This window comes from Sinocyclocheilus anshuiensis, unplaced genomic scaffold (assembly GCF_001515605.1).
Source record: "Sinocyclocheilus anshuiensis isolate Anshui unplaced genomic scaffold, SAMN03320099.WGS_v1.1 scaffold64, whole genome shotgun sequence".
Classification (NCBI taxonomy): Eukaryota; Metazoa; Chordata; class Actinopteri; order Cypriniformes; family Cyprinidae; genus Sinocyclocheilus; species Sinocyclocheilus anshuiensis.
The window spans coordinates 485,677-504,668 of record NW_015557063.1 but is presented as its reverse complement, the minus strand read 5'-3'; the positions used below and the strand labels follow the sequence as shown (position 1 = coordinate 504,668).

Here is an 18,992-nt window from a genome sequence, read left to right as displayed (position 1 = left end):
CAGCCTCTGCCGCCTCAATATATGAGTACATGAACACATAAACATAATCTCTAGAACTGCTCTGAGTCACTTCATGAGCATTTTACTTATTTTGAGAAAACTATCATCATATCATATACAAAGAGACACCAATGTTTCAGGAGTTTAGTACACAGAATAGGACACATGCTTATTAGATAACTGTATTTGAGTTGATGTATATGCTTTTATTTATTATTTTTTAATTAACTATTTTTTTCCAAACCATTGTTAGATGCAGTGTTTCCTGTAGTTATGCAAAGATTTGGTTTCAAAAACAGTATCAGTAAACTATTTCTTATGATTTTAAATCTGCATTGAACTTCAGATCAATCTCAAAGTTCAAATTTGATCATCTTAATTCAAGTGAGGAAGGATTTTAAAAGTCTGACAGTGTTGAGCACTACTGTAAGGTTAATCTTGCATGGTGTAAATGTTTGAAAATGATTAACAGTTGCAAATAAACATTCATTAGAAATGTATAAAAGTAATCAAAAAGTAATCAGAAGTAATCAGTTACATTACTTTAATAAAGTAATTGAAAAAGTTACACTACTATTACATTTTAAATAGGGTAACTTGTAATCTGTAACTTATTACATTTCCAAAGTAACCTTCCCAACACTGGACACCACATATGAACACGGATAATTTCCTCCTTTTCCTTCAATGCCAATGTAATCAGTCCCAAGAATAGCATGGGATTTCGCATGCAGCGCACCAGACACTTTTGCACATGGTGTTTACGTCTGTTTATTGTCAATGCACAGGGCATCAAAGTGAGAACATCCATATGGCACGCTTCATTACGGAGAGAGCAAAGCCAAAGCTGGGTGTGATGGTTCGTTTGTTAGAACAAGGCTTTTCAATGGCCCTGACCAGCTAACACAACGGCATGGGAATTTACCCTGAGCACTAGCAAAGCTGCAGACCTCAGTCTTCTCCCTCTCTCATTGTGTTCACGCAATCGGAGTGAGCATACTTCTGGGTTTATGGGATATTTCCGAGGAATCTTCTGTCACAGCTGTATGGGCTCAAACCGGGAGCCAGGAATATTTCTGTGTGTTGATTAAACCTGCAAGATCTTAATCAATACTGACTGAACCAGAAAAAAATTGGGATCTTTGACTCGACCTGACTGTTGTTTCTTACTGAGTTTAATGGTGAAAATTGTACTGTCAGCAGAAAATACACCTTGTAGTAAGAGGCTGTTATTGTAAGGATTCGGGACGTGTGGGAGGACACTTCTGTGTTTGGATTAGGAATGCTGCTGAACTCCATATAAATTTCCTATAAAATCACACAGCTCCTGCCTCTCATTTGCTGGAACGACAGGGCGCTCAGAAAATGATCCAAATCCTGATAGTTGAGGAAACACCACACACCAGCTCTCGGTTCTGCAAACAACTACTAAAAAAAGCATAAGAAAGAGCGCCAGAGTGGTCTCCACTATATAAGCTCTCTAAGAGTGATTGTGAATCATCACAGAAATTCCTCTTTCCTCAAAGAAGCTGGTATTCACAGCATTAAATCCCTGAGCATTTTGGGTAAACAAACATGTTTCAAGGGCATGTCTCTATCTGCAGCTCCTGTTCCACAGCTGTCCAGCAGGTTTTTGGCTTCACATTCCAACATGGTGAAAACCATGACACAAACAAGCCCTTCTGTATCTGAGGGGTGAAATAATGACTAATAAAAGCAAGTTTATGCAGAGCAGACAGGATTGAAGGCTGAAGAATTTTAAAGTATTCAAAATGTTTCACAAATTGAGCAGGATGTCAGAGTCAGGGCCTTTTATGGTTAGATTTCCCTTTTAGGTCAACTACTCTCTCTAAGACTGAAGAGAATCTTTCTAAACAAGTGAGTTAACATTAATTAAACTGTTGACATTTTTTAAAAACCTAGCTATATAAATAACATCACATCTTGCTTAATGACAGACATTTTAAAAAAGTGCCAAAAATCTGACCATTACCAATAAGCTGATATATAACATAATAATATAATAATTTCATCGCTATTGCTATTTTTGTGTTTTAATAATTATAGTAAAAAATAAGTTATTATTATTACTATTATTAAAACAAAAAACAGCATTATCAATGAAACTGAGATATTGTTGCTTTTAAATAAATACTAAATAAATACGGTTTAAAACAATTAAATCTGTCAAAAACAAATTCCTACCCTTTTAACCCTTGAGAATTTTACAATTTGAATTTTTAAAAATCTCAGCTTCACCAGAATGGCACGAAACTTGGTGACTTTTATGGCACTTGGTATGTGAACACAAAAAAAAATTGAGGGCATGATTCGAAAAAGCTAAGTGGTCATAAAAAACAATTGTCACACTCATGGTCTTCGGTCAAAAATGACCGACCATAGGAAATGAATGGGAAATGGAAAAAAGAAAAAGAAAATACAGAACATTTTTGTGTGTACAATCTACAAATACCCCACAATGCAGAAAAAAATTGCACAGCAATGAAGGGGTGAAACTCTAAAACATCTAGAGTGCAAAATCAACACACCAACTCACACACATGCGGACACACACTTGTACACACACACCTATGAACTTGGTGTGACTGCAACACTGCAACTATGTAAAATAAAATCAATAATTCAACTACAAAAACAGATACATCCACTCACACACACTTACTTACACACACTCACATACACACACATACAGAATTATACATACTCAAATGAACTGGTATGGTTATAACCATATAGTCAAAATGAGTCAGAAGACTGAAATAAGAGGTTAAAATCAGATCAGACCCAGAAGGATTAAGCTCTGATAAAGCATTCCTGTTAATTTTTGTTACATTTTTATAGAATTTTAATGTTTTGTGTAACACAATGCTTTCTGTGTTCAGGGTTGAATGTAGTAATAATAATGCAAAAACCTACACTTCAAATCAACATTTAAAACAGCTAAAAATATAAACCTTGACAAAAAGTAGTCTTTGAGAATGCCTTAGTATACATTTAAATCCACAACCTAATAAAAGTAAACAATTATGTATAAAACAACTAGGGAATTCACAAGCCTCTCTATAGAGTCCTATACAGGAATCTAGTGGTCACACCATGAAATTACAGTTTTTTTTTCTTTTGCTCTCACCAGGAGGTGCTATTCTGCCTTCAAAAATAGGATTTTAAAGGCCTAGTCTCTATTTTAATCTAAAATACTGCATTAATTGAAAAATAATTTTAAAATTAATGATAAATAATAATAAATAAATAAATTTTTGTACTATTTTCAATGGGGAAAAATAATTATTACCATAAAATTCTCTCAAAATACAAAAGAAAAAAAGAAAAAATATTATTGAACAAAAATATATTAGATTGCTTTTACTGAAGAAAAAAAAAAAAGAAAAGAAGTTACATTTCAGGTGTCCGGTCACTTTTGACCACGAAGACCATGAGTGTGACTCCCAAATGAGGAGCGCACAAGGGTTTTAAATTAGTCCTATGCCGATGATCTAAACCTTATATTAAGCAGAAACCATTAAATACCCACTATCAGCCGATACCTGACAAATTACAAAATAAAATAAACAAAAAAAAAAGATGCATGACACATTATAATCATTATAGCTGTCTTACACCAAAAAGCTTTAAAGGAGATCTATGCTGTTGATCCCCACTAAATCTGAGACTGTGTGTCTGAGACTGTCTGTGTGTGTGTGTTGAGGAAGGCAGATGCCTAAGGGTAGTGAGGTTACACCTCAGGGACCAACCAACATTCTCCTGGCATAACAGACTCTGAAACCCAAGCTCAAAGGAAATATTTAGAGAGAGAAACCATGGCTTTAGAGAGAGAAGCCTCAGGTTTCAGAGAAAGAGAGAGAAGTGCAGCTGTAAGAGCTTCTCTAATATGTGGCATCCATTCTCTAGGTGCCCTTGTGTGTAATGTGTATATATAATAAGCAAGTCTGCCACAGACAGTATAAGATCAGATAAGACTACTTATAAAGACTAATTAGAGGACAATGTCTCCATTTCCTCACAAGTCATTGTCATTTCCCAGTCTCCACTTGAGAAGCTCGGCTTAAACCCTCACAGTCGTCCAAACAGGCCTCTGTGTTATGGCTGTGCGAGCAAACTGGACCATGATGACTCAAGAGTGTTTGCTTTGCAAGTGGGCAGAAGGCATCAGCGGGATATACAGTACATCAGCGCTTCCACACACTGCCAAGATCCAGCAGATAACGGCTGATTTAGGCGCTCTGGAAAAAACCCTTTTACTGAGATGCCTGGACTCAAGCATGTGATATCGGACATTATAAACAAGGAGCGGAAGGACATAAAGGCTGGGTTACATGTGTCATGCAATGAAGCAATGACAGATAGAAGACTGCAAGTGCATACATACACTCACAGTGTATATAAAAATGCCTAGACGGACACCCACTTGCACACTACCGCCTGACAGAATCAACTGGCTATGAAAGAAAGAGAGAATATGGCTGTTATTGCAAACAAATGAGAAGTCCAATTGTTGGTTGACTCTTTTCATGCAACATATATAGAAAAAACTGTAACAGGAATACAAATGGCAGAAACTGGGAATCAAGGAATCACAGTTATGGCATTACTTATGGCTAAGAGGCCATGCACGTTTTTTCTTTTTTTTTATTGCTTTCAAATGACCAGGACTTAAATCACATCCAAAATCAGTGTAAGATTATTACTAACAACAAATTATAAATGCCTATGAATGGCTTTTGTTACCTCAAAATCAAGAAAAAAAAATATTAGATGAAACCAATTTTAAGTTGAAATCTTAAAATTGCAATCTTAAAAAAACCAAGATCACAAAAAAAGTTCTTGAGAAAACAACTTATGTTCAGATAACAAGAAAACTTTTATGATCTTCTGACCACAAGAAAACAAATTATGTCAAGGTAACAAAACCTTTTTTTTTTCTTATGCTCTTGAAAAAACAAAATGAAGTTGAGGATCTTAAGAAAAATGAAAATGAACATCACAAGAGCAACTTTAGTTATGTTGAGATCACAAGAAAATTAGGTCAAGATAGAAAAAACATCTTTCGTTAAGTTGAAATTACAATAAAATAAATTTGTGATTAAAAAAAAAAAAAAAAATCACTGAGAACACAAGATTTTTTTTATGTTGAAAAATCTCTAAAAAAACTTTTATAAATCAAACTGTTACGAAAATCATACTGTGATAATGACAAAACAGAAAAATATTGCTTTCAACCAATGGCATCCTAGATTCTACAAGCACAAATTCTGTGTGGCCCCGTCTACTAGCAACGAGCAGAAAGCAACTTCAGCAATTAAAAGGCTGTCAGCATAAGTTACAGTGAAGAAAACTGAATTACAAACTGTATTTGTTCATGAAACTCACTAACATTATAAAAATTATACGTTTTTTTTCCCCTCAAGGGAAAATAAATTAAATGCTACATAGGCAAGAAAATGGCTCCTTTACATGAAATTAAATTAAAAGACAGTGCGCTCTGTGCTTTGCAGTATCTCTATTTTTGGCCCCATTTCTTTCTGCCTTTGTACTCTTCTACAGTCTCTCCATTCTCTGGTTTATCTGCACACTATAGCTCTCTTTCATCTGCGAGCAGCAGAAGGGAATAGGGTCCTCTGCATTTATAATGTGATTATTGAGTTACTGTTCTTTGACCCGTCCCACAGTGCCTTGCATTTTCCTCCACTGAGATAATGAACCCCACTCAGACGTCCGGTGAAGACCTCCACCCCTCTCTCTGGGCCGGATGAGTGGGCTCCTTTATCCATCTTGATTTCCTTAATATGTTGAATGTGTTAAACAAAAAAAAAGAGAAGGACCGAGGCGAAGGGAGGCGCACTGTTCCAGTGTTTTCTCCTGCAATGTGAGAGCACGGCAAATCCCACCACTGCCGGACCTCCGAGCGCTCCGAGAATTCCTCCTTGTTTTCTTTTCTCGTGTTGTATAAGCATGTGCATATGCATGGGAGACCAGGCGCTGACATTTCAAATGGCGGCCGTCTGCTTTATGGAACGCTCCTCTTATTTCTCTCCTCTTTTTCTTTGGCTCCATCTATCACGCTAAACGGCTGTTTGACAGACTAAGAGCCGTCCGTCATCGCCTAAACTCCACCCCCCTCGCAACAGTACGGGCCCCACCCAAGAGTTCCGTTGTATGTGCGCAAGCTGTGCAAACGGTTTCTAGAGCCCTTAACTTCCACAGACAACAGACAAGACCCTCCCTGCAAGGGCCAGCTGACCTGTAGGCTGTGTGTGTGTGTGTGTTTCAAATGGTTTCCTTCTTTTAAAGCGGATGGCTTTCGGTTTCATAGTCAACAGAATAGATTCTCCCATCAGGGAGTTATTGGCCTGTACCATGTGCATGTGTGTATATGAAAGAGGGTCCTAAACCCCTGTTCTAAGTCCACGACCCTTTCCCGTCTTTTAAACGACTCCATGTGGTGCAACCACATCTCTCTCTTTCCTATAAGTTCCATCTAAGCAACACTTACAGTAGGATCCCAAAGTCTGTAACCACATTTTAAAATACATGATTTAAACCTGGAAATAAACAATGTTTCAGAAAGCTGAACATTTCAAAACAAAGAAATGTTATGACAAAAAATCCATTTGAAAGATTCTGCAATATTTCAAGGCTGCTTATCAAAAAAAAAAAATAAATAAAAATCATGTGAACATGTGACTTCTTTCTACAGATGGTCAGATGTTCTCGCTTCCACTGAAGATAAAGATACTCTTCTACTATACTGGATAATCTCAAATCAGGCTGACATTAAATCATCACACTGACATTAAAGCAAAAGGGGGGCAAATCCAATACTAAAAAATATAAATGATGCTAATATTTTAAATCATTTTTTCTTTTCTTATTTTATATATACAGTGGGTACGGAAAGATATATATATTATATACATATATACACACACATATATATACACACACACACACAAAAACACAGATACATACATATATATATTTACACTACCTTTCAAAGGTCTGGGGTTGGTGAGATATTTTAATGTTTTTGAAAGTCTCTTATGCCTACTGCATTTATTTAATCGAAAATATTATGAAATATTACAATTTTAATTAAAATTTTAAATTGAACTTTTCAGCAGCCATTACACCTGTCGTGGAGTAACGTTTGGTGCTCAAGTAACTTTTCTTAATATCAATTGGGCAATCAATGCATTCACCGCATGTTAAGTTAAAACAGGAGATAAAAAACGCTTCGGCAATCTGCCTTCATCAGTGTAACAATTCTTAGTTTCTCAATGATTATATAGAAAATGTCAAATATCAGGTGATCATAATCCACAGTCTCCAGTTATTGTTTTTTTTTTTTTTAATTGTGGGTACAATGTTTATAAACAGCATTTTTGCCTGATGTGTTATTGTTCTCATTCATTCGTTTCAGATGTGGAGTGGAGTCTGTGGATTGATTATGATTTGTTGTTTTCTATATTATCATTTGAAACCAATTTTGTAGTTTATTAGCAATTTTGAAAACGGTTGTGCTGCTTAATATTTTTGTGGAAACCGTGAGAATTTTTTCAGGATACTTTGCTGTCTGTTTTGATCAATATAATCCATTCTTACCAAATAAAATAATAAATTTCTTTAAAAAAAAGTTACTGATCCCGACTTTTGAACAGTAGCGTAATGTAAAACAATAAAAATGTATTATTATTATTATTATTATTATTATTATTAATAATAATAATAAAATAGTGTAATTATAAAAATACAACATAACATTTTTGTAAGAGCTCCAGTCTTTTGGGCCCCACTATATCACTTTATTCCTTTCTTTCAGAGAAATACGAGAGAGCAAAGACAGAAACCGGAGGGGAACGGTTTTGGTGAAAACCCAAAACAAAATCTATAACTGTTCTGGAAGAGAGTCACATTGGGAATTATGTCACATGCTTTCATGTACCGGGGGCCTGAAGTGATCCGTCAGCTGTCATGTCTTTTCATCTCTTCTCTGAGCTTGCATTACAAATGGTGACATGTAACTGGTTTTTCAAATAAACATACACCTCCGTCTCAATACTCACATCCAGGGTGTCCTCGTTTATCACCAGCAGGCCCATGTTCTTCGTGAGCAGTTTGCAGGAGTGTCCTACAGGAAAAAAAAAAATTTAAATAAACAAAAAAGAACTCATTACTTAAACCTCTCACTAAGCCTGTTTGTGGGGAAAAAACACTTTGCTTGGCATTTGAAAAAATTACGAATGGTTCGCCGCAACTTCGTATTTTAGCAAACATTTTTCAACATTACAAAGATATATGATGTGTAACCACAGCAACGGATGAAAGAAATGACTAATTGAGGAGTGAAAAGCACATTTTGTGATTAAAGTTTACAGCAGACCTGAGTTTAAGACTCCCAGGCCACATTGGTTTTAACGTGCCTCTCCTCTGTTCGTATGAGATCACAACTGGAAGGTTGACAGCGGGCTCTCTCAACCCGATAAAAAAAACACAACATCCCATCATCCATCAGGATGTGTCTAAACAACATAAAGGCCAAGGACAAGCCCATTTGCTGTTTAATAGGTTACCGACACCTCAGTATTTGAGGAGTGATGTCCGTGGGGAACGGTTTGTGTGTGTGTGCTGGAAAGAATCACCGGGACACTAGTTTTAAATAAAAGTTACTATAAAAGACAAGAATTGCCCAAAAGCAGTAGTTATATTAAATTACAGTAATTACTATCAGATAGACCTGATATATTTATCCTAGCAATGATATTTCAAAAATCTATAATTGTTGGTGCTGTAAAACATTATACCTGTTTTTGTTGTTGTTGTAAAACTCATTGCTTCGCATAACAATACTAGTTATTATAAAAGGATAATAATTTACACTATTTAATGTTTAGCATATGATTCCATGCTAATAGCGACACTGTACGATACTGCAAAAATCATTTCCAAAACAGGTTTCCCAAACCCTAAGGCTCCAAATTCAAGCACTAGTAGTGGGGCCATTCGGGAAGTCAACTTATGAATAGTAGCCTTGTAGCTAACTTTGCACATTTTAACAGAAAGAAAAAAAGAAAAAGAAAAAAAAAAAAAGACGACACACTTCACCCTTAAGTAAATGTGACTATGCCATTACAAAACTGTGACCAAATTCAACAAGAGCATGAATGAGTATGCATTTGTGTGCCGGTGTCCTGTCCTGTCATTCCTTCTTTTTAAGTGCTTCTGTTGATTTCAAACTTGCATATTCACTCAAAGTTCCTGCCTGTGTGGAAAACAGATTTGGTTTCCTGTCAGTGACCCAAACCTTGACATATTTCCACAGCTTCATCCTGACTGCTGGCAGTCTAATGTCACCTCATCCTTCTTCAACTTGGTTAAACTAAAACACCCTTGGTAGAAGCGACAGATTTTCACTGTGACACCTGCATTACGCAGCGTAACTCTGTATGAATCTGTAAAGGAGGCACTGAGGTTACAATCAGCGGTTGCATTGGCTCTGCGCTACTGCAGGGTGGGTTTTCATTCGGTCTGTTGGCAGTGGCTGTGGGTTAGAAGAGGGCATGTTGAGTTGTTTGCGTTGGCCGCATGCTGTTTGTTTGGGCTTTAATCTTGAGGCTTTACAGTGGCACCCAGTGGCCAGGATCAACAGCCCAGCTGTAGCAGCACAGTGTGGATAGCTCGTCTGTCCTCAATCCAACTTTCTGCTTAATGGTCTGATACATTAATAAGGCCGTCAGAGGGCTAGTGTGGATAGAAGAACTGGAGCAGTTTCGTGTACTATGTAAAAGAGGCGGCCAAACAACCCTAAGTGCCCACTAACCTGAGATTAAACTGCGCTCGACTTCACAGTGTTAGGGTTCACTTCACTCCTGATAGCTTTTCATATGTTTTTGGAGAGTGCAAGTTTGGGAAATGAAGAACCCTTATATGCTGTGGTTTTAATGTATGCATTCATGATTTCAAGTGATAAAAAAACCTTAAAGGCCTTTGTTTTTTTATTTTGTACTGTTCTCTGAGTTCCACTTATAATGTTATCAAGATTTTTACATAAAAAAACATAATTTAGAAGTAATAGGCTATTTTCTGTCCTGTTTTGACCCCCCTCATCGGAACGCTCTGTTTGAATAGGCGTGGCGGTTTGTGGAGCCCACTGCTATGATTGGCTAGCAGTTGTGTATGTTTGACAGCCTACATCCTTCACAGATGGATGCTGTGATTTAGGATAAAAATGCATAAATACTCAGTACATATCAAACGATCTGTAATAACAGACAAAGCAATAGTGACCACACAATAAAAACAGTTACTCACACTTGTGTGCTGCAACATTACTGTCGGATCCAATATAGGCGCACAATAAACAGGCAGAGATGTCGAAGCAGGCGTTGAACTTCTGCGGAGGTGGTGTTTAGCCACACTATTACGTCATAAAGTGGCACATTCCACAACCTGTCGTTTGGGCAGTATATAAGCTGTTTTTAGACTAACGAGAAAGTTTTGAGTTCTGAAACTTACAGGATGTTTTTAAAGCACAATGACCTCTTATATGTCAAAAGATCGAGGGAATTTTGATTTCTCAGTTCATGACCCCTTTAATTACTTTCCACTATGTTATTGTAAAACAAAACAAAACAAAGTTATGAAGAACAGTCTAGTTCAGTCGTTTTCAAACTGGGATCCAAATCTGTGATAAATTGACAACAATAATAATAATAATAATGACTTTTTTTTCATTCACATTCCACAAATGTAAATTTTACTTTACTTAAACTTAAAAATTGCATAGTGAAGCACTGTCTAGTCCAGTGGTCCATAATAAATTGAGAAAAAAGTATAATAATAATAAATATATTATCAAAATGTATTTTTAAGACAGGTAAAGTCAGCGTGTGCATAAATTAAATCAAACTGCGTTTAATGTATTTTTGCCTATTCATGTTCATCAATTGTTTTGTTTTTTTAAACTTCTGTGTTTAAGATACATGCCAACTTAATAAAAGTTTCAAGTTTGTTTATTTATACAGTATAGCACATTTAAAAACAGCAAACACGGCTGTCCAAAGTGCTGAACTAAACATAAAATGAAAGCACAGGGCAAACCACACATTCATGACAGAAGCTCACAATGAGTTGAAAGCCAAAGAAAAAAAATAGGTTTTAAGAGATGATTTAAAAGCAATTAAAGACCGATCTGTGCCGAAAGGTTAATGCTTTCCAGATATTTAAACAATTTGATTCAGTACAATGTACTCGTCTCTCCCTCTATGAACGTACACAATAAGAAGAAACAATCTAAAATGCTTTGAAACGTCATACTACTCAAAACTAAATGCGATATGGTGATTTAAATGATGCTTACACTTTACTTTGACGAGTCGCTCCAGCGCGCACGCGCTTCAGATGAGCAATGCAAACAATCCCATAAAGCCCCTTTTACACAGGATACAGCAAGCGGTGAAAACACTGTGCGCTGCCGCTTTCTCTCATTTTGGACGTGTTTTGTACAGTCAAGGCAGTGCTCGTGTCATGGACTCGAGGCGGACGTTGCCATAGTAATCATAAAGCTGTGTGTTTTTGCTCCATAATATGGAAGTCAATGGCTACCTTCAACTGTTTGATTATCAACATTCTTCAAAGTATCGTTTTTGAGCTCAACAGAAGAAAAAAAGTCATACAGGTTTGGAACAACATGAGGGTGAGTAAATGATGACACAATTTTAATTTTTGGGTGAACTATCCCTTTAAGTCAGCTCATCCAAAAAACTTTAAGCTGACTCACTTTCATGTTGTTTTCGCACGTCAAGCACGCTTTTAAACGTCCGTGCGCTGTAGGGTGTGCATTATTATTATTTCCCATTTCATATTTTATAGTTATTTCCGATTACATTTCCTGTGTCTTGTTTTTTAAAATGCAAAAACCATACAGTCTATGGCAAAAACGCCTTCTCTGTGAATAGCCGCTTAGGACTCACGGTCATGAAGCGCCATCTACAGTTATTAATTCTTTTAACCCAAAAAGCAAACTATGTTCCCTTAGAACTGGTTGTCTTTAAAATACAAATCTTGTGTAATCCCAGGCTATCTGTAATCAGAAGCACATTTAAAACTGGAATATAACTTAATTTCATTTCACATAATCCTTTCTGGATTACAATCCGCCATCGAAATTATACATTTAATTATTCCAGCTGCTGTGAGAAAAGGCTATAAACGATCCTCCACCTGCAGGATCCTCACATGCGATAGCCTAGTAGCCGGGACAACTTCTTTATGTTTACAGAAGTGACGTAATGACGCAGCAGCATGCTCGAATTTCCCGTGAAAACCTACCCGTACCACTCAAATTAGAAAACATTATTATAAGCTAACCGTTGTGAATCGGGCTAAAGTAAGGCGATAGTTTTGAACACTGGCTGGTTATGTACTTGCTCAAATATTTATTTTGGATAATTTTTAACCAAAAAAAGCACTGCAGCTTTAACAAAAACGAATAAGATGAGGCATACACCACATTCTGTATTATATACTGACTAATAAATTACAGAACGTTTAGCAAACACTGAGGAATCAAATAAAAAAAATAAAAAATAAAAGAGCCTCCATAGCGTAAGGTGAGGTAAACAGCAAAGATAACATGCTTTTTAAAACGAAAACAAAAAGAAAAGTAAAACTAAACTTGCTGTCGGTGATAGTGCTTGCATATTTTTCCCCCACATGAATACCAACATGTTCGCCTTCTCTGCTTTAAGAAGCGGTGTTTTACTTTACTTTAGCTTGAAAACAATTAATTGTTTCCTCAATATTCACGTCCTTTTTGCTGTGTGCACCTTCATGCTCCTGCTGACGCGGCAAGTATAAATCAGGCTCTACACTCAAGCACTGCGCAGTTCAAACGAGTAGCGCAGTTTTGTTATGCTTTCAGTTTCGTTTGCCGTTTGATGTTTCTCATATGCAACAGAAATGGCAGCGCTTATGAGCTGAACAACGCGGTGGTTGCGCCAGTGCGACCGCACACAAAATTTAGTCGCACAGTCAGAAAACATAGTAGCAAATTGCGACCATTTGGTCGCAGTCTGGAGCCCTGCTTCCTCTCTGAGCGTGTACATTTTCAAGCCACGGCACAGCTGGCCGGTGGGCACAATGGGTTGATTCAGGATTCTGGATCTCTGTTAGGATCTGTTTTTCTGACTGTAGCGTTTAACACGAGGTCTGTTGGAAAGCCACACTGGTAGTCACGCAGCTGACTAATACGAGACGCCACATCACAGGGAAATAGGAGGAGGGACCGTGGTCTGTTTTGAGAGCTGGTGGTTAGAGCCAAGCAGGTCGAGGACACGTGTGTTACATCAGGTTTCAGATGAGGAAAGAAACCAAACACCTTATACCTGAGCGACAGCCGGTCAGGAAGAGCTATGTTTGTTTAAGTGTAAGAGCGAGAGAGGTCTGGGTAGGAATTTGTATACTTTTGATCATTTAAATTAGGAAGAGAAATTCTCACTGGTTAATGTCAATATATAAGGAAAAAACTGTAAGCAGTGTTGGGCAAGTTACTCTGAAAATGTAATCAAATTACTGATTACGGATTACTCCTTTTAAAAGTAATCACGTTACTGTTCTGATTACTTTATTTAAAAAGTAATTAGTAATTAGTTACATTACTAGTTACGTTACTTTTTTCTCCAATAAATTTATGAAATCCCAGCATACATGCTCCTGATAAATATTTCTTATTAAAGCATCAACATTCACAGAATACTGTAAATTTTAACTAAAGCAAGCGGCTGCTGCGTGCATGGTTTGGCATGGCAGGCAAAGAGCAAAGAGCTCTGCATTTATAATCTCTAAAAGACATCTCAGTTCATCGCAATCTCACAAATATAACACAATAAATAAATGCATAATGAATCTTTCATAATGTCTACAATTCGTGCGTTATAATGAGAAAATTCGTGAACATGCAAATTTCAGCACTGCATTGCTCAACGCTGCAAACACGTTATAGCCTAAATAGAAACTCTGCATATGCTTGCACCTGTTAATCGTTTATATTTTATATTAGTTCATGTTGCTTTTGTGCAATAGATGAATAACAATTTATTTGTTTTAGATATTTTATGTTTGGATATATTTCTATTTTGCGGGAGTCCCGTGAATCATTTTATTCTCCCGCATCCCTCACACACACACACGTGTGTCTACCCGCACTCGCCCATCTTCTCCCGCACCGCATTCTGTTGCGTTGGGTCTCGCGGGAGCAGGTCTCTAATCCACTGGCACTTGACTCGACAGTGCGTGTGCTACATCCTTTTTACAATCTCTAGATTATAAAACACTGCATTCTGTCAGCAATGTAATGCGGCAGTAAAGTATAGAGACTTCGGCTTGTAAATACTCTAATTACTATTTTGAAAATTATAACGCGTTAAATTACTCCGTTACTAAAAAAGTAATAAAATTACAGTAACACCTTACTAAGTAATGCGTTACTGCCCAACACTGTCTGTAAGAACTAAAATAAGAAAAATTAAGGTCAAAAAAATTAAGATAACATGACTGGGATAGCAGTTAGCATGGCATAACATGTTCTTATATGTCGCTGTCACTCATGTGGACGTCCACAAGCTGTCCACACATCCCCTTCATCTCCACATCAAAGTGTATATTCATACAAACAATCTTTATATGTTTAACTCTCACCTATGTTGATGGCGGTCTCCTGTTTGTCTCCAGTCAGGATCCAGATCTTAATGTCGGCTTTCATGAGGGTCTCGATGGTTTCAGGTACTTTGTCTTGAAGTTTGTCTTCAATTGCAGTGGCCCCCAACAACTGCAAGTTCTGCAGAGAAACAGACAAAAAATATATTAATAATAATAAAATAAATTAATAAATTAGAAAGCTCTTATAAATGAGGACAGTCTTTTCCCAAATGATTCCTGTTTGTAAGCAGATTAAAGAAAGATATAATGTATAATCAGCCAGTCATTATTAGAAAATAAACCCCGACGTGGTGATTATTTTGGGATAATGACCAGCTGATTTTACAATATTCCTTTTTTTACAGCTACTTTTCACAGCTACTTATCAAATAAACACATATGAGCATGAATATATTATAAACAGTGAGTTGAGAAAGACTGTGAAGTGATACGAGAGACTAGTACAGCTCCAGGCCATCCCTTATATTCTATTGTACCTTAAACTGTACAAAAACAGGAAATAAGTGTGCTGAGCTGTATTAATAACTCTTGTTGGTGCTTTCCTACAGTCAGCTGATTATCCTTACAGTTAGTTGCTAATGTAGGACCAGATGGGAATTTGAGAAAAATCATCTCATTCTTGGATCACAAAGTTGTGTATGTGTGTGTATATGAGAGAGACAGGAAGAGACAGAGACAGAGACAGAGAGAGAGAGAGAGAGAGAGAGATAAGGTCAAAAAAATTAAGATAACATGACTGGGATAGCAGTTAGCATGGCATAACATGTTCTTATATGTCGCTGTCACTCATGTGGACGTCCACAAGCTGTCCACACATCCCCTTCATCTCCACATCAAAGTGTATATTCATACAAACAATCTTTATATGTTTAACTCTCACCTATGTTGATGGCGGTCTCCTGTTTGTCTCCAGTCAGGATCCAGATCTTAATGTCGGCTTTCATGAGGGTCTCGATGGTTTCAGGTACTTTGTCTTGAAGTTTGTCTTCAATTGCAGTGGCCCCCAACAACTGCAAGTTCTGCAGAGAAACAGACAAAAAATATATTAATAATAATAAAATAAATTAATAAATTAGAAAGCTCTTATAAATGAGGACAGTCTTTTCCCAAATGATTCCTGTTTGTAAGCAGATTAAAGAAAGATATAATGTATAATCAGCCAGTCATTATTAGAAAATAAACCCCGACGTGGTGATTATTTTGGGATAATGACCAGCTGATTTTACAATATTCCTTTTTTTACAGCTACTTTTCACAGCTACTTATCAAATAAACACATATGAGCATGAATATATTATAAACAGTGAGTTGAGAAAGACTGTGAAGTGATACGAGAGACTAGTACAGCTCCAGGCCATCCCTTATATTCTATTGTACCTTAAACTGTACAAAAACAGGAAATAAGTGTGCTGAGCTGTATTAATAACTCTTGTTGGTGCTTTCCTACAGTCAGCTGATTATCCTTACAGTTAGTTGCTAATGTAGGACCAGATGGGAATTTGAGAAAAATCATCTCATTCTTGGATCACAAAGTTGTGTATGTGTGTGTATATGAGAGAGACAGGAGGAGACAGAGACAGAGACAGAGAGAGAGAGAGAGAGAGAGAGAGAGAGAGAGAGAGAGAGAGAGAGAGAGAGAGAGAGAGAGAGAGAGAGAGAGAGAGAGAGAGAGAGAGAGAGAGAGAGAGAGAGAGAGAGAGAGAGAGAGAGAGAGAGAGAGAGCGAGAGAGAAAGAGAGAGCGTGGACTGTTAATGTGTTTTTCTCAGGAAGCCCCTGGCTCTTTGACCAGCCATGATCCTATTTGGAGCGGACATGATTTTGACAGGACCCCATATAGGAAACTCAGCTGCACCAAAGAGAGAGAGAAAAAAAAAAGAGAGAAAGAAAAAGAGAGAGAGAGAGCAAATGTCCTCCTCTAAGCTGATCAGTAACGTGGTGAGCAGGAGTCTCAAGCAGGGGCTCGGATGTGATACAACCTTTACTTAATATCATGCTCTAATTCTTTTTTTTGTTTGTTTGTTTTAAGGGCACAAATATGTAAAATCTGATAGAATTTAAATGTAAAATGAGAGCTGACACTCTTTTTGGCATTTGAAAACGTCACATGAATCAGAATAATTAATTAATTATTTAAGGGGTAAGGCAATTGCAGAACTTTGGGAATAACGACCATTAAACTACTGACATTTCTACAGGATTCTGTGTGCTTAGTTATGCTCAAAAACAAAAATTGTTAGTTCAAGACCCTCCAAAATCTCTTAAGTAATTTTATCATAAATGTGAATTCAAGATACATACACTACCATTCAAAAGTTTAGGGTGTGTAAGATTTATTTATTTATTTTTGGAAAAATTATTAATTTTATTTAGCAAGAATGCTTTAAATTAATCAAAAGTGACAGTTAAGACGTTTATAATGTTATGCAAAATGCTTTCTATTTTGAATTAAAGCTGTTAGTTTGAACAGCATTAATAATAAGCTTTTCCACAAAATTAATAAGCAGCACCAGAAGGCGTTTTTGAGCAGCAAATCAGCATATTAGATTGATTTCTGAAGGATCATGTGACACTGAAGACTGCAGTAACGATGCTGAAAATTCAGCTTTGCCATCACATGAATTTTTTTTACAACATATTAAATCAAAATATTTATTAAACAACAGTTTTTTTATTTTAATATATATTAAAAGCTAGTAAAATTGTAGTATCGCACAATATTATTGTTTTTACTGTATATTTGATCAAATAAATGCAGGCTTGGTGAGCATAAGAAACTTAAAAAAAACATTAAAACAAATCTTACCAAATGTATTGTAAAAAAAACAACAACAATATTTTGAGTGTGATGTGAATATGTAATCCAATCATCTATTAATAAAGATTTTTTTTTGTTTAATTTTATGTGCCCTAGAAGGCAATGTGTTTTTTTAACCTGACGATTTACCTATTATTTACATTTTACCTATTAAGAGTCAAGAGAGATTTAATGTCAGTTACATTCATATAAATATATACAGAAAGATGATATAATGTTCCCTTGAGACCCATCGTGCTAAAATGGCCAGTGCAAAAAAGGTGCAACAAAGTAAACAAGGCAATAAAATAGACAATAAATAAAACATTTGTGCAACAAACCATTTGAAAGCCTTAAAAGGATCATATGATGCGATTTCAATTTTTCCTTTCTCTTTGGAGTGTTACAAGCTCTTGGTGCATAAAAAAGTCCATGTCTAACTGCTATTCCTGCTCAGACATACTGTAACAGCTTGCTGGAACATCAGGAGCCACCGTTGCCACCTGCTGATGGCATGTTGTAATTACATCTGTCAAACCAGCTGCTTTTATGTGAAATGATTGATTAGATCCATTTTCTCAGAAGAGTTGGCAGGGCTGCTTCAGCCAGTGATTAACGATGGTGGTCGGCCATGTTTGACGAACACTTCCAGAGCCCAGCTTTCCACAGGTCCACCACTGTGCTTTCCTCACGGTTTGGGCCTAATTGTTTATACTTTTTCGGGTGCCATGTGCGCAAAGAAAACCCAGCCCTCATTGATCAAACCAAAGCCATGGAACTGTTCTGTGACCCGTCAAACTAAACTTCCTACAGGAGAAGAAGGATTACTGTATAACCTGCAGACTGTCCTCAAATTCCCCACTGCTCTCAGAAGCACGTCATTTGTGAAGTATGGCTATGTTGACATTTCCTCACACCGTCCCTCTTATGAAGAAAAATTACCTTATGAAATTTCAGGATAAGTCCAAATTAACATGGACTTTGTTACTGATTTTAATAACTAATATAAAGAACTATGGCATGTAGAAGGACAATTGTGGTAATACCATGGTACTGAATAATAATCATATTCATGAAGGTATGTGTGTTACCATTCAAAAGTCTGGGGCTGGTAAGATTTTTCTATGGTTTCTGAAAGTCTCTTTTGCTCCTTGAGACCCATGGTGCTAAATAATATTGTTAAATATTATTACAATTAAAAAAAAAACAAAAAAAAAAACAAAACTTTTCTTTTTGCAGTATATATTAATATGTAATTGTAATGTATTCCTGAGGGCAAAGCTGAATTTTCAGCAGTCATTACTCCAGTCTACAGTGTCACATGATACCACAGAAATCATTCTGTGTGAAGTGAACTATGTGATGTTCCCTGCTGCTTCAAACGCTCCACCATCATTACGGTCCCCAAAAAGCCAAAAATCACTGGACTTAAAGGGTTAGTTC

At 36.6% G+C, this 18,992-nt stretch overlaps 1 protein-coding gene across 1 annotated transcript in view; it reads right to left on the bottom strand.

Moving 5' to 3' along the window:
• Positions 1–18,992, bottom strand: part of LOC107676498 (phospholipid-transporting ATPase IA-like) — a 183,185-nt gene that overhangs the window by 46,048 nt on the left and 118,145 nt on the right. Inside the window, exons 23-24 of the mRNA XM_016471053.1 lie at positions 15,635–15,773; positions 8,103–8,167 (exon numbers count right to left, since the gene is read on the bottom strand). Of these exons, the coding sequence (XP_016326539.1) occupies positions 8,103–8,167; positions 15,635–15,773 (204 nt within the window). The remainder of the gene's footprint in view (positions 1–8,102; positions 8,168–15,634; positions 15,774–18,992) is intronic.